The 19,817-nt window shown below is 48.2% G+C and overlaps 1 protein-coding gene across 2 annotated transcripts in view; it reads left to right on the forward strand.

Moving 5' to 3' along the window:
- Positions 1-4,575: 4,575 nt before the first annotated feature.
- FECH (ferrochelatase) overlaps positions 4,576-19,817 on the forward strand; it is a 38,843-nt gene continuing 23,601 nt past the window's right edge. The window contains exons 1-4 of one of the 2 annotated variants that reach the window (XM_063959641.1): positions 4,576-4,747; positions 15,687-15,798; positions 17,671-17,790; positions 18,590-18,738. In XM_063959641.1, coding sequence (XP_063815711.1) covers positions 4,672-4,747; positions 15,687-15,798; positions 17,671-17,790; positions 18,590-18,738 — 457 coding nt within the window. In that variant the 5' untranslated portion in view covers positions 4,576-4,671. Of the gene's footprint in view, positions 4,748-6,520; positions 6,723-15,686; positions 15,799-17,670; positions 17,791-18,589; positions 18,739-19,817 lie in introns of those variants that run through there. The other variant, XM_063959650.1, reaches the window with a different exon arrangement.

Raw genomic sequence — 19,817 nt, forward strand, 5'->3', positions numbered from 1 at the left:
AGATATATTATACAGATATAGAATATAATATACACATATATGTGTCATTATCTCAGTAGGGGAACCAAAAATGTGTGATTTTGGATAAGGGATACTCAACCTGTATATATATATATATATATATATATATATATACACACTCTCACTCTCTCTCTCTCTCTCTCCTGCATAGCAAGCCTGCAGATTCTAACTTAGGGGGTCATTCCGAGTTGTTCGCTCTGTAAAAATCTTCGCATCGCAGCGATTTTCCTCTTAATGTGCATGCGCAATGTCCGCACTGCGACTGCGCCAAGTAAATTTGCTATGCACTTAGTAATTTTACTCACGGCTTTTTCATCGTTCTGGCGATCGTAATGTGATTGACAGGAAATGGGTGTTACTGGGCGGAAATAGGCCGTTTTATGGGCGTGTGGGAAAAAACGCTACCGTTTCCGGAAAAAACGCAGGAGTGGCCGGAGAAACGGGGGAGTGTCTGGGCGAACGCTGGGTGTGTTTGTGACGTCAAACCAGGAACGACAAGCAGTGAAATGATCGCAGATGCCGAGTAAGTCTGGAGCTACTCAGAAACTGCTACGAGGTGTGTAATCGCAATATTGCGAATAGATCGTTCGCAATTTTAAGATGCTAAGATACACTCCCAGTAGGCGGCGGCTTAGCATGAGCAAATCTGCTAAAATCCGCTTGCGAGCGAACAACTCGGAATGACCCCCTATATGAAGCTGCTACAAAACCCGTTGCAGCTAGGCAGATCTATGTAGGGGTCCAGCCACACATTACATAGATCTGTTCAGTCACTCACAATGCTGATTATTTCTCTGACAATTAATTTGCAAGTATCATACCCAGGATTAGAACCCTGCTCTTGCATAGGAAGTATGAGAATTCTAACTATATGAAGTTACTTGTAATTGTCAGAGAAATAAGTTAGAATTCTCATGCTTCCTTTATAGGAGCAAATAGCTTCATAAGTAAGTTGTCTGCTTCCAGTGTATCTATAATAAAGAGGGTGTGATTTGTAAGGTGCAGTGAATAGGGGGAAGTCGGCTACGGAAGAGATACCGGCTGCTGTCAATTAACTTAATTGATTAATGTTGCTGAACACATAGAACAGGAGGAGAGGTGCCCCCCTTCAAAGCAGGAGCCCGGCGGCAGCTGACTCCGTTGCCTCCCAGAGTTCTGCCTCTGCCAATGCCCCCTTCTACAGTTTAGTGTTCTCCCTCCCACCCCATCTCCCCATACTTGCCTACTCTCCCGGAATGAAAATTGGGTGACCCTCCCAGCCCCCCGGAAGAGCAGGCAAGTCTCCCGATTTCAGGGGTCCCCCCTGCCCGGCCGCCAACTTGGCGAGTAAAGTGGGCAGTCCGGGCAGGCGATGACGCGATTCTTGTTGAATTGTGTCACCATGGCCAAGCCCCCTGCTGTATAATGCCGGTAATAGTGGCATTACACAGCGGGGGGGGGGGGGGTGGCTTACATGACACGATCCTGCAGCCATGCCCCTGTTCCGCCTCCTCCACGCCCCCGCTCCTCCTCTGGCCCGCCCCCCTCTGCACGTCACGTTACTGCCCGCCCCCCTGCTGAGCCAACCTGGCTGCTCTCTCCCGGAGAGAGCAGCCATAAAGTTGGCAAGTATGCATCTCCCACCATCTGTGCAGTAAAGGAGTAATTAGCAGAAATGACTGCTCCAGGTCCTACATGCTGAGGGGAAGATAGAACACCCCCTACCGCCTGCAGGACATCAAAGCTGCCGCTGATAGCACCCTCCACCCCTACCGCTGGAGGATGACTAGGGGCCCCAGTGCATTGCCCTGCCCAGCGCCCTACACTGCTGTTAAGATGGCTGTGTCATGTACTCCCAAGCCTCCTCGTGAGCTGGGGGGCCATAGTTGCTCCCCCTGCTTCATGATAGTTCTGGTAGGGTCAAGCAAAATGCCATCTATTGGAGATATTGGGGGTCATTCCGACCCGATCGCTCGCTGCGTTTTGTCGCAGTGCAGCGATCGGGTCAGAACAGTGCATGTGCCGGCGCCGCAGTGCGCCGGCGCATGGAAGTCGTCGTTGCCGAGCGATCGCCTCTGAAACAGAGGCGGTCGCTGGGCAGGAGGAGGTTGCACGGCGGCGTTAAGCCGCCGTTTAGGAGGCGCGGTCCGGCCAATGCAGGCGTGGCCGTACTGTTAGGGGGGCGGGCCGCGGCGGCTGCGTGACGTGTCATGCAGCCGCTGCGGCCAGCGGCAACGACAAACAACTCCCGGCCTGCCGCAGGAGCTGCACTGGCCCGGAGTTACTCCAGAAAAACAAAAGCATCGCCGCTGTGCGATGCTTTTGTATTTGTGCGGTGGGGCAGGGCCTGGCATGCAGGGCGGACTAGCCCTCTGCTGGGCGTCCCCCCGCATGTCAGGGAAGATGATCGTAGCTGTGCTAAATTTAGCACAGCTACGATCAACTCAGAATGACTCCCCACTGGGCCTTATTCAGGTTTGTTAGCAAACCAAAAAAGTTAGCAATTGGGCAAAACCATGTTGCACTACAGGTGGGGCAGATGTAACATGTGCAGAGAGAGTTATCTATATTGCAGTGTAGAAATTAAGCAGCCGGTATTTACCCTGCAAAGAAACTATATAACCCACCAAAAATGTAACTCTCTCTGCACATGTTACATCTGCCTCACCTGTAGTGCAACATGGTTTTGCCCAATTGCTAACTTTTTTGGTTTGTCAACAAACCTGAATAACCCCCATTATTCCCTTCCCAACGCTTTCTCTGGAAGTTTTTGAAAGGGTTTAATAAATGGGATGTGGGCCTTTATTAGAGATCATTGAGGGACAACCAACGGCCTTGTGTACTTATGCCAATGCTGAGGTTTTTCACTTTATGAGGGGAATTCAATTGCTGACAAGTTGTTTGCCCAGCCGAATTCCTGCAGGTGCGGGATCTCCCTCAAAAATGTTTGCTACCCCATAGGGTAGCGGGTACTTTTAGGTGAAACGGGCTGAGCGAATTGGGCTGCCGTTGCTGGCGTTTAAACACCACAGCAGCGACAATTCGCCCACAATTGAATTTCCCCCTAATTCTCTAGAAATGTATCCATTATAAACATAAATAAAAATAAATAAAAGTTAAACACACACGCGCACACGCTGATTTGTAGCCCACATTACTTTCTCTAACCCACAATAAATGGCACATTCACAGAGGTGGAAGCTAATGGCACAGCTGTTGCTTCTTTGTATGCAGCAGCTGTGCAAAATTATGCAAAGACGCCCAGCAAAATCACGCTACCGGGGACGCAACCACTGGCCTTGGCGAGTCCAGAAAATGGGGCCAACACACCCCGTTTTCTGAAATGCATCCCGTTGCCGCCCCCAAATGCCAGGTGCATGTCAATCATACTGTAGATTTGGGGCACTGTGAGCGACCTTGCACGTGCGCAGCTCATTAAACATCTGAGATTTACGTAAGTATCGGATTTTTATGTAAAGCTCTGAATCATGCCCTGTCAGGATAGACAGGACAAATGGATATATTTTAAGAATACATTTCTTGGGATAAACTAATAAAAAAAAAAAAACAGAATCATGACAAAGTATATTTTGTCAAATTTTTAATAATATAGTCAATATAATCGTATCGCGTTTTTTTTTTTTATCACCCTTAATCATCCCGCACGAAACCCCCACGTTTTTCAAGCAAAAAATACATAGGTCCTGCGATAAGCCATGGACCAGTGTACTTTAGCGGTACTTATCGCGGTAAAAACACTTACTGCACATTTGGATTTGTCTGCCTCAAGCAGCAGAACCAAACATCCGATAAGTTCCAGGGGGTTGGGGATAATTGGATAGCCCACGGCGAATCCATCAGCTGCGGTAAATTGCTGCAGCTACCTGGATACCAGCCAAGGGGGGTTATTCAGCATCAGTAGCAGTTTTGCTGGTGGCTGCCCAGCATGTGTGGTGCCGCCCTGCATTGCTATCGCATTTCAAATGCGATCGCAACATAGAAGTCATGAAATAGAGGTAGCCCCCCTGTATAAGTAGCCAGGCTGCTTATTCAGGCGCAGCAGCGCCATGTTTTTCCACCCAGGAATCGCAGGCGACGTCATCCAGCTGCCCCCAAAACAGTCATGACAAGCCTGCGTTTCACGCACCACTCTCCACCAACGCCGCCCCCGAAAGCTCGCCGCCAGTCAAACCCAATGCGATCGCATTGTGAAAGGTTTTTACAGCTGCTACTGAATAACCCCCATAGTGCTTACATTTGCATTTACAGCACAAAACACCAAACAAGCTTAGCGGGAGAGAGAACTGAGCATTTGGGGGGGCATTTATTAGGATCTAAATGGACACTAGTAATGTGCTGGTCTGCAAATCATGTTGGGGGTAAATAATACACATATGGGCTGCCACAGGGTCCCTTGGTGGAGGTGGGAAACCACTGTCCTCTAGCAAACATCATATTCATTTCACTTAATATAACTTTGTGTACAAGCTACAGCAGCAGCAGCAGAGTCACAGAAGTAGCAGTGTCAGAGGGTGCAGCCAGGAGTGGGGTGGATCTGTGTCCTGGGTGGGAGGCTCCCAGCTCTCAGCCAGTCCCCCACGTATGTGAGCTGCCCACTGAGGGGTGTGTGTGTGCTGGGCTTGTGTTACACTGTGCCCAGGCTCTAAGGGAATGCTGCTGCTGCTGCTGCCAAACCTCCCAAACATGGCTGCCCTGAGGTCTGCACACCGGCTGCTGCTGGCTCACAGTAAGTGCACGGTCTGCTTCCTGGTCACACAGGGCGGGCTCACTCTCTGTGAGTGGCGGGGCTGGGGCTAGCTGTATTCTCCCTCTGCATCCCCTCTGCCTGACCCTGAGAGCTGACAGTCTCCTTCCTCATCTGCTGCGCTGGGATCCTGCACATTCTGCACCCCAGCTGCATGTATGCCCATACCCCAGACCAGATATACATACCCCAGCTGCATGTATGTTCATAGCCCTGGCTGTATGTATACCCATACCCCTGGCTGCATATATGCCCATGCCCCTGGCTGTATATATCTGATCACAGCCATGCTGCATATGTGTTCATACCCCTGGTTGCATATGTGTTCATACCCCTGGTTGCATATATGCTCATACCCCTGGCTGCATCTATCTGATCATACCCCTGGTTGCATATATGCCCATAACCCTGGTTGCATATCATACTTGCCTACCTGACCCTCTCCATGAGGGAGAAAATGCTCTGTTCCTGGATTTTCCTGGTAATGTATGAATGCCATCACCTGTGGTGAAACACCTTTCTTATCAATTAAATAGCTCACCACAGGTGATGGCAATCATACATTACCAGGAAAGTCCAGGAACAGAGCATTTTCTCCCTCATGGAGAGGGTCAGGTAGGCAAGTATGTTGCATATATGCCCATACCCCTGGTTGCATATATGCTCATTCCCCTGGTTGCATATATGCTCATACCCCTGGCTGCATATATGCTCATACCCCTGGCTGCATATATGCTCATACCCCTGGCTGCATATATGCCCATACCCCTGGTTGCATGTATGCTCATTCCCCTGGTTGCATGTATGCTCATTCCCCTGGTTGCATGTATGCTCATTCCCCTGGTTGCATGTATGCTCATTCCCCTGGCTGCATATTTGCTCATTCCCCTGGTTGCATATATGCCCATACCCCTGGTTGCATATATGCTCATTCCCCTGGCTGCATATATGCTCATTCCCCTGGCTGCATATATGCTCATTCCCCTGGCTGCATATATGCTCATTCCCCTGGCTGCATATATGCTCATTCCCCTGGCTGCATATATGCTCATTCCCCTGGCTGCATATATGCTCATACCCCTGGCTGCATCTATCTGATCACAGCCATGCTGCATATATGTTCATACCCCTGGCTGCATATATGCCCATACCCCTGGCTGCATATATGCCCATACCCCTGGCTGCATATATGCCCATACCCCTGGCTGCATATATGCCCATACCCCTGGCTGCATATATGCCCATACCCCTGGCTGCATATATGCTCATACCCCTGGCTGCATATATGCTCATACCCCTGGCTGCATATATGCTCATACCCCTGGCTGCATATATGCTCATTCCCCTGGCTGCATATATGCTCATACCCCTGGCTGCATATATGCTCATACCCCTGGCTGCATCTATCTGATCACAGCCATGCTGCATATATGCTCATACCCCTGGCTGCATCTATCTGATCACAGCCCTGCTGCATGTATGCTCATACCCCTGGCTGCATATATCTAATCATAGCCCTCCTGCATGCACACGTTGCAGAGTGATGGTGCCCCCTTCACCCCTGCACACAATACTATTTGCATATCGCGGTAATCTGCGTGTAGACACTGCTGGGATCACACCAGGCTGCCGACTGTGCAGTTGTGTAAACTGTGTTACTGTGACAGCACACGTGATCTGCCACGAGTACTTCTGTACAGCCTGCAGGGGGCGCTGTCTGGCAGCTGTCACCGCTCGCCAGCTGCTGCGGTTGTTATGGTTAACGGTTATGCTGTGCCTCTCACCAGGGTGGTGACATCACCAGCTGGCACCGTGTGTATGAATAGCCGGGTATAGGAGAGCTGCTGCTGTTACACAATGTACACAGGCGCCTTGCGTAATGCTCTCATCATGTGACCTGGGTGCCTGCAGGGGAAGCAAGGGGTGGTCCGGGCCAGTCGTCTTCATTACTATTTAAGTAGAGTAAAAATTACAAATAAAATAATAATAAGAAAAAAAAGTGTGTGTGTGTGTATATATATATATATATATATATATATATATATATATATATATATATATATATATATTTTCTCTCTCCATTGTGACCAACTGCTCTCGAGGGGTACATTTACTAAGCAGTGATAAGAGTGGAGAAGTGAGCCAGTGGAGAAATTGCCCATGGCAACCAATCAGCACTGAAGTAACAGCTATAATTTTCATACTATAAAATGATACAGAGCTGCTGAGTGGTTGATGGGGAAATATCTCCACTGGCTCACTTCCCCGCTCTTATCACTGCTTAGTAAATGTACCCCTCTGTCCCTTATCTTGCTGTGGGTGCAGGTGTCTGTATGCTGCACATGTGTGACTAGAGATATGGCTGGATACTTGAATGCATCTGGTAGTAGTCAGTGGTGAACTCCCATTAAATAAAGTTCACTCTTAAAGACCATTCAGTTTGGGTGAAATTTCCTGTCTTAAATTGGGGATACGGCCATTAGGTCGACACAACTTAGGTCGACCACTGAAGGTCGACATTAACATTAGAGCGACATGGACGTTAGGTCGACAGGTCAAAAGGTCGACATGAGTTTTTCACTTAAAACATTTTTTCTCTGACGTCCTAGTGGATGCTGGGAACTCCGTAAGGACCATGGGGAATAGACGGCTCCGCAGGAGACTGGGCACATCTAAAGAAAGATTTAGGACTATCTGGTGTGCACTGGCTCCTCCCCCTATGACCCTCCTCCAAGCCTCAGTTAGATTTCTGTGCCCGGCTGAGCTGGATGCACACTAGGGGCTCTCCTGAGCTCCTAGGAAGAAAGTATATGTTAGGTTTTTTATTTTCAGTGAGACCTGCTGGCAACAGGCTCACTGCACCGAGGGACTAAGGGGAGAAGAAGCGAACCTACCTAAGTGGTGGTAGCTTGGGCTTCTTAGGCTACTGGACACCATTAGCTCCAGAGGGATCGAACACAGGACCCGACCTCGTTGTCCGTTCCCGGAGCCGCGCCGCCGTCCCCCTTACAGAGCCAGAAGCAAGAAGGTGGTCCGGAAAATCGGCGGCTGAAGACTTCTGTCTTCTCCAAGGTAGCGCACAGCACTGCAGCTGTGCGCCATTGTTCCTCATGCACACCACACACTGCGGTCACTGATGGGTGCAGGGCGCTGGGGGGGGGCGCTGGGGGGGGGCGCCCTGAGCAGCAATATTAACACCTTGGCTGGCGAACTGACACCATATATAGCCCCAGGGGCTATATAGGTGTTTATTAACCCCTGCCAGAACTTTTACAATAGCGGGAGAAAGCCCGCCGAAAAAGGGGCGGAGCCATCTCCCTCAGCACACTGGCGCCATTTTCCCTCACAGCCCCGCTGGAGGGATCGCTCCCTGGCTCTCCCCTGCAGTCTTGCACTACAGAAAAGGGTTAAAAAGAGAGGGGGGGCACAAATTAGGCGCAGTATAAATATATTATGCAGCTATAAGGGAAAAACACTCTGTATAGTGATATCCCTGTGATATATAGCGCTCTGGTGTGTGCTGGCATACTCTCCCTCTGTCTCCCCAAAGGGCTTTGTGGGGTCCTGTCCTCTGTCAGAGCATTCCCTGTGTGTGTGCTGTGTGTCGGTACTGCTGTGTCGACATGTATGATGAGGATAATGATGTGGAGGCGGAGCAAATGCCTGTGAATGGGATGTCACCCCCTTGCGGGGTCGACACCGCTGTGGATGGACTTATGGAAGGAATTACGTGACAGTGTCAACTCCTTACATAAAAGGTTTGACGACATAGGACAGCCGGCTGCTCAGCTTGTGCCTGTCCAAGCGTCTCAAATGTCATCAGGGGCTCTAAAACGCCCGCTACCTCAGATGGCAGACACAGATGTTGACACGGATACCGACTCCAGTGTCGACGGCGATGAGACTAGTGTACCTTCCAATAGGGCCACCCGTTACATGATTGAGGCAATGGAAAATGTATTACACATTTCTGATAATACCCCAGGTACCACAAAAAAGTGTATTATGTTTGGTGACAGAAAACTACCAGTAGTTTTTCCTGCATCTGAGGAATTAAATGAGGTGTGTGAGGAAGCGTGGACTTCCCCCGATAAGAAATTGATAATTTCTAAGCAGCGTACCCTTTTCCGCCAGAGGATAGGTCACGTTGGGAAATACCCCCTAGGGTAGATAAAGCGGTTACACGCTTATTAAAAAAGGTGGCACTACCGTCTCTGGATACGGCCGCCCTGAAGTACCTGCTGATAGAAAGCAGAAAACTACCCTTAAAGCTATATACACACACACGGGCATTATATTGAGACCTGCTATTGCCTCGGCATGGATGTGCAGTGCGGCAGCTGTGTGGTCAGATTCCCTGTCGGATAATATTTATACTATAGATAGGGACAATATTTTGCTGAAAATAGAGCATATAAAAGACGCTGTCTTATACATGCGTGATGCACAGAGGGATATTTGCCGACTGGCATCACTAATACGCGATATGTAAAACCATTGCTGCCAGACGGGGGTTATGGACTCGGCAATGGTCGGGCGATGCCAATTCAAAACGGCACATGGCAGTTTGCCCTATAAGGGGGTGGAACTGTTTGGGGATGGTCTTTCAGACCTCGTTTCCACAGCTACGGCTGGGAAATCAAAACTTTTGCCACAAGCTACCCCACAGCAAAAGTAAGCACTGTAGTATCAGGTACAGTCCCTTCGGCCCCAGAAAAGTAGAGGACTAGAGGCTCATCTTTTCTGCCAAGAGGAAAAGGTAGAGGGAAAAAGCTGCAGCACACAGCTAGTTCCCAAGAGCAGAAGTCCTCCCCTGCGTCCGGTAAGTCCACAGCATGACGCTGGGACTGCTCAGGCGGACCCGGGTACGGTGGGGGCCCCTCTCAGAGATTCAGCGCACAGTGGGCTCTCTCACAGGTGGATCCCTGGGTTCTTCAAACAGTGTCTCAGGGGTACAGGCTGAAATTCGAGACGTCCCCCCTCCGCCGTTTCCTAAAATCTGCCTTACCGGCAACTCCCTCTGCCAGGGAGGCAGTGTTGGTGGCTATCCAAAAACGGTATTCACAGCAAGTGATTATCAAGGTACCCCTCCTTCAACAGGAAAAGGGTTACTTTTCCACAATGTTTGTGGTACCGAAACCGGACGGTTCGGTGAGACCCATCTTAAATTTAAAATCCTTGAACACATATAACAAAAGATTCGAGTTCAAGATGGAATCGCTCAGGGCGATTATTGCGAACCTGGACGAGGGGGATTACAGGGTCTCTCTGGACATCAAGGATACTTACCTGCATGTCCCCATTTGCCCTCCTCACCAGGAGTACCTCAAGGTTGTGGTACAGGACTGTCACTATCAGTTCCAGACGCTGCCGTTTGGATTATCCACGGCACCGAGGGTCTTTACCAGGGTAATGACCGAAATGATGATACTCCTTCGCAAGAAGGGAGTTTAATTATCCCGTACTTGGACGATCTCCTGATAAAGGCGAGCTCCAAGGAACAGTTGGTAAGGGGGTAGCACTTTCTCGGGAAGTGCTGCAACAGCAGGGCTGGATTCTCAATTCCAAAGTCACAGCTGGTCCCGACGACACGTCTTCTGTTCCTGGGAATGATTCTGGAAACAGACCAGAAAAAAGTGTTTCTTCCAATGGAAAAAGCCGAGGAGTTGTCATCTCTAGTCAGAAACCTCCTAAGACCGGGACAGGTGTCGGTACATCAATGCACACGAGTCCTGGGAAAAATGGTAGCTTCGTACGAAGCAATTCCATTAGGAAAGTTCCACGCAAGGAATTTCCAGTGGGACCTGTTGGACAAATGGTCCGGGTCCCATCTCCAGATACAGCAGCGGATAACCCGGTCGGCAAGAACCAGGGTGTCGCTGCGGTGGTGGCTGCAGAGGGCTCATCTACTAGAGAGCCGCAGATTCGGAATACAGGACTGGGTCCTGGTGACCACGGATGCCAGCCTTCGGGGCTGGGGTGCAGTCACACAGGGAGTGAAATTCCAAGGACTGTGGTCAAAACAGGAGATTTCACTTCACATAAATTTTCTGGAGCTAAGAGCCATTTACAAGGCCCTAACCCAAACAAGGCCCCTGCTTCAAAACCAGCCGTACTGATCCAATCAGACAACATCACGGTGCTCGCCCATGTAAACAGGCAGGGCGGCACAAGAAGCAGGTGGGCAATGGCAGAAGCCACAAGGATTCCCCGTTGGGCGGAAAATCATGGGGTAGCACTGGCAGCAGTGTTCATTCCGGGAGTGGACAACTGGGAAGCAGACTTCCGCAGCAGACTCCACCCGGGAGAATAGGGACTTCATCCAGAAGTCTTCCAAATGCTGGTAAACCGTTGGTAAAGACCACAGGTGGACATGATGGCGTCCCGCCTCAATAAAAAAAAAAGATATTGCGCCAGGTCAAGAGAACCTCAGGCGATCGCTGTGGACGCTCTAGTGACACCACGGGTGTACCAGTCGGTTTATGTGTTCCCTCCTCTCCCTCTCATACCCAAGGTACTGAGGATAATAAGAAAAAGAGGAGTAAGAACTATACTCATTGTTCCGGATTGGCCAAGAAGGGCTTGGTACCAGGAACTTCAAGAGATGATCTCAGAGGACCCATGGCCTCTGCCACTCAGACAGGATCTGCTGCAGCAGGGACCCTGTCTGTTAAAAGACTTACCGCGGCTGCGTTGACGGCATGGCGGTTGAACGCCGGATCCTGAGTGAAAAAGGTATTCCGGAGGAAGTCATTCTTATCCTGATCAAAGCCAGGAAGGATGTCAGCCTGAAGTTCAAACGTTGTAAGGGAGTGCTGCATATTCAGCCCCTTTTTTGTGCCCCAGTGGCACCTTGGGATCTCAATGTGGTTTTGGAGTTCCTGGAATCACATTGGTTTGAGCCACTTAAAACCGTGGATTTGAAATATCTCACATGAAAAGTGGTCATGTGTTGGCTCTGGCTTCGGCCAGGCATGTGTCAGAATTGGCAGCTTTGTCATGAAAAAGCCCTTACCTGACTTTCCATATGGATAGGGCAGAGTTGAGGACTCGTCCTCACTTTCTCCCGAAGGTGGTATCAGTCTTTCACTTGAACCAACCTATTGTGGTGCCTGCGGCTACTAGGGACTTGGAGGATTCCAAGATACTGGACGTAGTCAGGGCCCTGAAAATTTATATTTCCAGGACGGCTGGAGTCAGGAAAACTGACTCGCTGTTTATCCTGGATGCACCCAACAAGTTGGGTGCTCCTGCTTCAAAGCAGACTATAGCGCGCTGGATTTGTAGCACTATTCAGCTTGCGCATTCTGCGGTGGACTACCGCAGCCTAAATCTGTAAAAGCCCATTCCACTAGGAAGGGGGCTCATCTTGGGCGGCTGCCCGAGGGGTCTCGGCTTTACAACTTGGCCGAGCTGCTAGTTGGTCAGGGGCAAACACGTTTGCAAAATTCTACAAAATTGATACCCTGGCTGTGGAGGACCTTGAGTTCTCTCATTCGGTGCTGCAGAGTCATCCGCACTCTCCCGCCCGTTTGGGAGCTTTGGTATAATCCCCATGGTCCTTACGGAGTTCCCAGCATCCACTAGGACGTCAGAGAAAATAAGATTTTACTCACCGGTAAATCCATTTCTCGTAGTCCGTAGTGGATGCTGGGCGCCCATCCCTAGTGCGGATTGTCTGCAATACTTGTACAAAGTTATTGTTACAAAAATCGGGTTGTTATTGCGAGCCATCTATTCAGAGGTTCCATTTGTTATCATACTGTTAACCGGGGTTCCTATCATGAGTTATATGGTGTGATTGGTGTGGCTGGTATGAGTCTTACCCGGGATTCAAAATCCTTCCTTATTGTGTCAGCTCTTCCGGGCACAGTGTCCTAACTGAGGCTTGGAGGAGGGTCATAGGGGGAGGAGCCAGTGCACACCAGATAGTCCTAAATCTTTCTTTAGATGTGCCCAGTCTCCTGCGGAGCCGTCTATTCCCCATGGTCCTTACGGAGTTCCCAGCATCCACTACGGACTACGAGAAATAGATTTACCGGTGAGTAAAATCTTATTTTTTTTTAGTATTTTTTTCATACTTAACGATCCACGTGGACTACGATTGGAACGGTAACCTTGCCCGAAGCGAGAGCCATGCGAGGGGACACGGTGCACTAATTGGGGTTCTCCGTCACTTTACGGAGAAAACAACACCAAAAACAGTCCAAAAACTCATGTCGACCTTTTTACCTTTCGACCTAGTACAGTCGACCTAATGCATGTTGACTTAATGCCAATGTTGACCTAATGACTGTCGACCTAAGTTGGGTCGGCCCAATGACCCATACCCCTTAAATTGAAATATTTGTTTTGTACACCGTCCACAAGCCAATTAATTGCTTATGTCTCTCTCCCCGGTAAAAGTGCAGAATATCGGGGAGCCCTCTTGGACTTCTGGGACAGTAGTCCAGCCTCCCAGATCCGTCTCTCTTCCCCAGTGAAGTGATGAGCGGTCTGGGGGCTTTTTAAAGTGCTATTGTGTCCCCTCTCTTAATGGCGGGAGACCAGGATGTGAGCCACAGGGCAGCGGCACCCACACCTCCTACAAGGACCCTTCTCTCTGTGATACCCTGGAGGGGAGAAGACAAATATCTACAAGTAGGAAATACATCTGGGGAAGGGGATACGAGGATCTAGGACCCTAGAAAGTGTGGCGAATAAATACATAGTAAATACTGTAGGTTCTATTTTGGCCATATTTTTGGGCCTAAAAGTGGAAAGTGCAGGAAGTTTGATGATCCGATTTGCATCGTCCTGGCTCCGCCCCCTGCTGCTCAGTGACCCAGTTCTCATCATCTTGTAGCGCAGGGGGTGGGGACTCGCATTATCAGGCCCTGCTCAGTGATGCCTAGCGCACCCCTGCCCAGTAGAGGATTAGCATGATGATGTCAGAAAGCTAAGCGGATCCAAGAGGGCGGCCTACTTTCTCAGGAGCCCCAGAGGACTCCTAGACATTCCGGAAGGGCAGGCGTATGCTTGTAAATTACAGTGGGGTCTATACTAAGCCTTGGAGAGTGATAAAGTACAAACCAATCAGCTCCTAACTGCCATGTTTTAGGCTGTGTTTGAGAAAATGACAGGAGCTGATTGGCTGGTACTTTATCTCCATCCACTTTGTTGTTTTTGTTACTTTTTTGGGGGGGATTTTGGCAACCCAATAGACTGCATGGGCCACAAGTTTCCCATGAGGGCAGATTCCGTTACCCGGGAGTTGTGTAGCACAGTCTATCCTGGTAGGTTCAGTGCCCAGAGCTATTTAGGGGTACATTTACTAAGCAGTGATAAGTGTGGAGAAGTGAGCCAATGGAGAAGTGCCCATGGCAACCAATCAGCACTGAAGTAACATCTATAATTTGCATGCTATAAAATGATACAGAGCTGCTGATTGGTTGATGGGGAAATTTCTCCACTGTCTCACTTCTCCGTTCTTACCACTGCTTAGTAAATGTACCCCTTAATTACAAAACTGATCAACCCGCAAGCAGCCATGAGGCGGCAGGTAACGCTCGCATCTGCCCGCACCTATGCCGGACGCCCGTTGGAGAGTTGTCTGTCTATCGTTGCTCTCATCTCCTAATTTTTCCTTTTTTTTTTTTATGTCTTGTCCCTTTTATATGTATTGGAAACGGATACCAATGACACACAGTGTTCTAGACAGACAGTCAGTAGGTCGACATATGGTTGACGTGGTAAAAAAGTTTAACATGTAAAAGGTAGACCGTGCTTAATGTTGACAGGTTCAAAAGGGCCCCACACATATTGTCGACACACATTTTCTGAGTTTTCTAGGGCGGTATGTAAGGAAGTCCAAGATCACCGGAGGTGCGGTATACGGGTTGATCTTGGATTTTTTTTTTAAAGGGGCAATCACTTACAAAGTATGGTTTTGACATTACATCCTGCCGCGTATTTTTTCAACTTTTGCTTGATTTATCATCCACGTGAACTACGAATGGTAGTAGTAACCTGCGCCGAACGTAGCACCTTTCCCGAAGCATGGCGACTGTAGCGAGCCCGCAAGGGTATACGTTTGCAATAATTGTGGTCACATATGATGAAACATGGAAACCCAAAAAACTATAAACAATTCTGTCGACCATTTCCATATTGACCCCAGTCAACCTAATGTATGTCAACCATATAGGATTGCCCTGATGACTGTCTAATTCCTGTAGCTATTCTATACCACACATTGGAAACTGAGCTTACAGTCTGTTTTCTCAGGCCACGGGTGACGATGATTTTAATGACCACAGTTTATTTCATGGAACCGAATTCTCCGCTTCTTAGCTAGCCGGGAGGTCGGCAGTTTTTGAATACTGTAAGTGTAAAACCGTTCACAAGCGGAAAATCTAGACCTCAATGGGGCACCTGTATTAAGCCTGGAGAAGTGATAAAGCAGTGATAAGTGCAAGGTGATAACATACCAGCCAATCAGCTCCAATATGTAAATTTACAGTTAGGAGCTGATTGGCTGGTGCGTTATCCCCTTCCACTTATCACTGCTTTATCACTTCTCCAGGCTCAATACATCTGCCCCATAGTGTCAGCAAATATACACTGGTAAGATCTGCAGGTTAGTCTTTAGTTTGCAGCATAGTGGCACATTTCTGTTACCTAGCCCCGCTGGGAGATGCCAGAGAAAGTGGGCACGGTGGCCAGTGTGCTGCTTTGTTCATTGTCCCCATTGCAGAAGTCCTGTATACAGTGTATTAGAGTTTTATATAGAGATTTTTCCAAGTGATTGCTAATAGCAAACAAATATCCTAATCAGGAACTAGCCTGTAATAACGGGCTCTATCGTGTTACTACCATACACACAGAACACAGAAGACGTCTTCGGATTTTCCATTTGGGATAATTACTTTTATTTTCGCAGCACTGAAGACAGAGACGGTGGCATCTTCCATGAAGCTTTGTCGTCACTCGACGGCAGCAAGTGCCGCAACACAGCGCAGTGATGTGAAAGCTCAGACTCACCCCGATAAGAGGTACTCATCTATATGCATGTATGGGGAGACTGTCTGTGCAAACTGGTAGTGCTGTAAGGGTTGGCCCCCATGCTAAAACCCCCCCAAAAAAGTTACATAAATAATATAAAGCATCTCCATTAGTTATATAATTATGTGTAGCGCCCGCTTGTATGAAACTATTCTTGCTGCCGTCATAAAGTCCGTCCCTTGTACTTACTGGCCTGGCAGCCAATCAGGAGCCGTCGCTTATCCATGAATGACTGAACAGGAAGCGCTTGTGTGCGGTTTGTCATTTCAGTTGTGCTTTTAATTATTTTAATTATATCACATGGAATATATTGGAAACATGACGATTGCACGTAAGTTACTATTGGGGGAATATTTTAATTATAAATTCAGCAACAATTGTTTATATATACAAGGGTACTCTACATTTAATTGTACCTCTAACGGGGTCTGTAAAATGAATGCTATAGCTTCTGTATGTGTTTTTATGTACCTACTGAGAGCAATATTTTTTTTATTTGAGTTTGAACACGTAGTGGCCGCTCTTGTGGCACTACAAGTGCCAGTATGCACCATTGCATAAGTGTGTGCAGACCACAAGAGCATCTTCTATATTTGATTCCCCTCCCCCTTTGTACCTAATGGAGGGGTGTAGTGCTTTTCCAAACTGGACCAAGCCTTCTTAGGTGCAGGGGCCAAGGTAGTGTATTTGTGTACCCCTCTTTCCCAGAGGATTGCTGGGTTGGTGAAGCTGGTGAGTAATGTATGTGATAAAACTACCCGTATTTTTCGGACCATAAGACGCACCTGACCATAAGACGCACCTAGTTTTTAGAGTAGGAAAACTGGAAAAAAAATAATCTGAACCATTTCTGCTTTATCATCCTTGCGCTGCCTCCCTAGTTTTCACCAGCCTCTAAGAGATATTTCTGTGTGATTTCTCAGACTCCTACAAGGATTCTGTACAGTGCAGCCTTCTGTCAGAGCCAGCATACAGAGACACACACACATCAGAGCCAGCATACACACACATACACACACACACACACACACACACACACACACACACACACACACACACACACACACACACACACTACCAGTGGTTCCCTGCGTCCAGGCTCTCAGCTTACGCTGCCCGCGGTGCACTCCTGAGGAGGGAGGAGGTGGGGGGGGGGGGAGCGGGGGCGTCGCATGATGCCGGCTCTGCTGCTGAGATGGGCTCTGAGATGCAGGCGCTCTGCTGATGACGGCGCAGCAGCATCCAGGACCCGCCGCTACCCGCCGGCGCTACCCGCAAACACGTCTTATTCGCTCCATAAGACGCACATACTTTTTCCCACACATTTTTGGGGAGAAAAAGTGCGTCTTATGGTCCGAAAAATACGGTAAATGTTTGCTATCTGGTTTAACCATGTGCTTTAGCCTAAACCGAAAGTTATTTAAGTTTTTTTCAATCACATGATAGAAACTCTGGCAATGAGAAATTACTGCTAACTGCTTAGTACGTTTGAACCCATGGGTTGTTATTAATATTTAAGGGGTCCCGGGTAGAAATCACCCCAATACTACAACAATCATACATAAATACTACCCCCATGCAGTCAGCTATATTGTACATATATCCTAAAGGAAAATTCTTTATTCCGTATAAAATTATTCATCTTGTTCAATATTGTAATCAAACTGTGGGAGAGTTGTATCAAACCTTGTAGAGAGATAAAGTACCAGCCAATCAGCTCCTAAATGACGTTATTCTGTGTTTGAAAATTGACAGTTAGGAGCTGATTGGTTGGTACTTTATCAACTTTGTCCAAGTTGATTATTTGCAGAATGCTCTTTTCTGTGGCATCCTCTGTATGCTGTACCATTACTCTTACCCAGGAAACCCAAAACTGGGATCCTTATGCTGAACATGGGGGGTCCTGAGACTCTAGATGACGTCCACGATTTTCTCCTCCGTCTATTTTTGGACAAAGATCTCATGACTCTCCCGGCACAAAGGTAAGAAGCTCTGATAATGGCGGATGTTCCTTTGGGCGTATTGCAGGAAATATCATCTGTAGGGTGTGAATTCATATTGGGGATACTCCATTTGTTCACACTTCAGATCTGGGGGCAAATAAAGTGACTGACGTACCCTAATACCACAACTAATGGCTGGTATCGCTGGAAGTACCAACAGGTGTATGAACTGTAGGCACAAAGAGGTCTATTTACTAATCCTTGAATGGAGATAAAGTGCCAGCCAATCAGCTCCTAACTGCCATGTCACAGGCTGGGTTTAAAAAATTACAGTTAGGAGCTGATTGGCTGGTACTTTATCTACGCCCACTTTATCTCCATCCAAGGCTTAGTACATAGAACCCAAAGTTTGTTTAATAAACAAAGGTATTAAATGTGTCCCACTGGGATCGATGGGACCAGGTTTATCAGACGGCAGAGATTCAGCAATTTGGCTTTAGCAGCAGGTTTAAAGTTTCACTGCCAACACTTGCTTTAAGTAGCAATTTAAACCTTGTTGGTAACGTGATGCCGGCATGCTGTTGCCGTCGGTGACAGTCTGGGCGGTGTCAGTGACGACATTGACGGCAGCTTGTGTAAATGTAAGTGTATTATACTGTGGGGTAAATTTACTAAAATGGGAGTTCTATTTAAGATGGGATGTTGCCCATAGCAACCATTTATCCTGCGTGTCATAAATAGGAACATTATATGGTTTATTATGCCGTATATTTGTTATTTGTCCTCTATGGAAATACAATGACTGTGTTGTGGATCACTGAAATACGTTTATCCGTAGCAAACTTGGGCCTTTCATTGCCAAACGTCGCACCCCAAAAATTCAAGAACAATACAGAAAAATTGGTGGAGGATCCCCTATAAAGAAATGGACAGCTCAGCAAGGAGAAGGCATGGTGAGAGCTCTGGACGAACTGTCCCCGGCCACAGGTACCGTGTACAATATGTATAATACATATATATCTCTGTGCCCTTTATAGCAGCGCGTCGTTACAGGACGTGAAAGGTGCAGTGTACAGTTATTGTACAATCCTGTGGCCACTCGCCTGAATCTTGTGTTTCACTGTACATTATAATTGCTTTCCCTGTACCTTTTTCTCTCTCTAAGTGACCCTTGCTACTGGTGTAGTGTTCATTCTAGCACCCTGCACCTTTCAAAACGTGCAGTTCCTCTTTCCTGCCTGGGGTGTCGCTCTCTCCTCTGGTGCTTCTCAGCACACTCTGGTCTGTATTTCAGTGCTGATATACAAACCAGACTGTTCTGAGAAGCACCAGAGCAGAGAGCGACACCCCAGGCAGGAAAGGAGAACTGCATGGATTTTGAAAGGTGCAGGGTGCTAGAATGAACAATACTGGTGTGTATTGGGTTGATTCTGCCACACTTTACTGTATATTGTATTTGTATTGTATTGCACATTACCATATTGTGTGTGTACACTTCTTGCCGTTATGGCTAACAAAAGCAAAGCTAAACAGACAGGGACACCTACTTCTGGTAGCATGTAATACCCGTAACATGGAGGTTTTACCTCAGGATTTCTCACAGGATGGTCAGTGCACAGCTTGTGTCGTGCCTCCCAGCACCTCAGCCCCTCGAGTCCCTGCGCAGGAGCCTCCATGGGCATCCTTTACTACGTTGCTGACCATATTGCTTCCCCACCTGTGGCTCCCAATATGGATATACCACAACCACTGCAGCCGTTACAGCCTGTTTATCAGACCATTGCAGCCCCACCCGTCCCTTCTCCGTGGTTGGACTCATTCTCTAACTCTATACAGAGCTAGGCTGCTTCCTCTGCTGCATTTCACAACATGGTGCAGAGTCAGGGCACACTGCCTGCACCCAATGCCACTAAGCATACTATGCCTTCCTCGCAGTCTACTCCCCTCTCTCTGATTCTGAAGAATCATCAGTTACTGCTCATCAAGCTGAGAGTTTAGATGCAGAATCCCTCTCGGGATGAGGAGGTCCAACCAAAATTTAATGTGGCTGCATTAATTGGGGTGGT

Source organism: Pseudophryne corroboree, chromosome 1, assembly GCF_028390025.1.
Source record: "Pseudophryne corroboree isolate aPseCor3 chromosome 1, aPseCor3.hap2, whole genome shotgun sequence".
Classification (NCBI taxonomy): Eukaryota; Metazoa; Chordata; class Amphibia; order Anura; family Myobatrachidae; genus Pseudophryne; species Pseudophryne corroboree.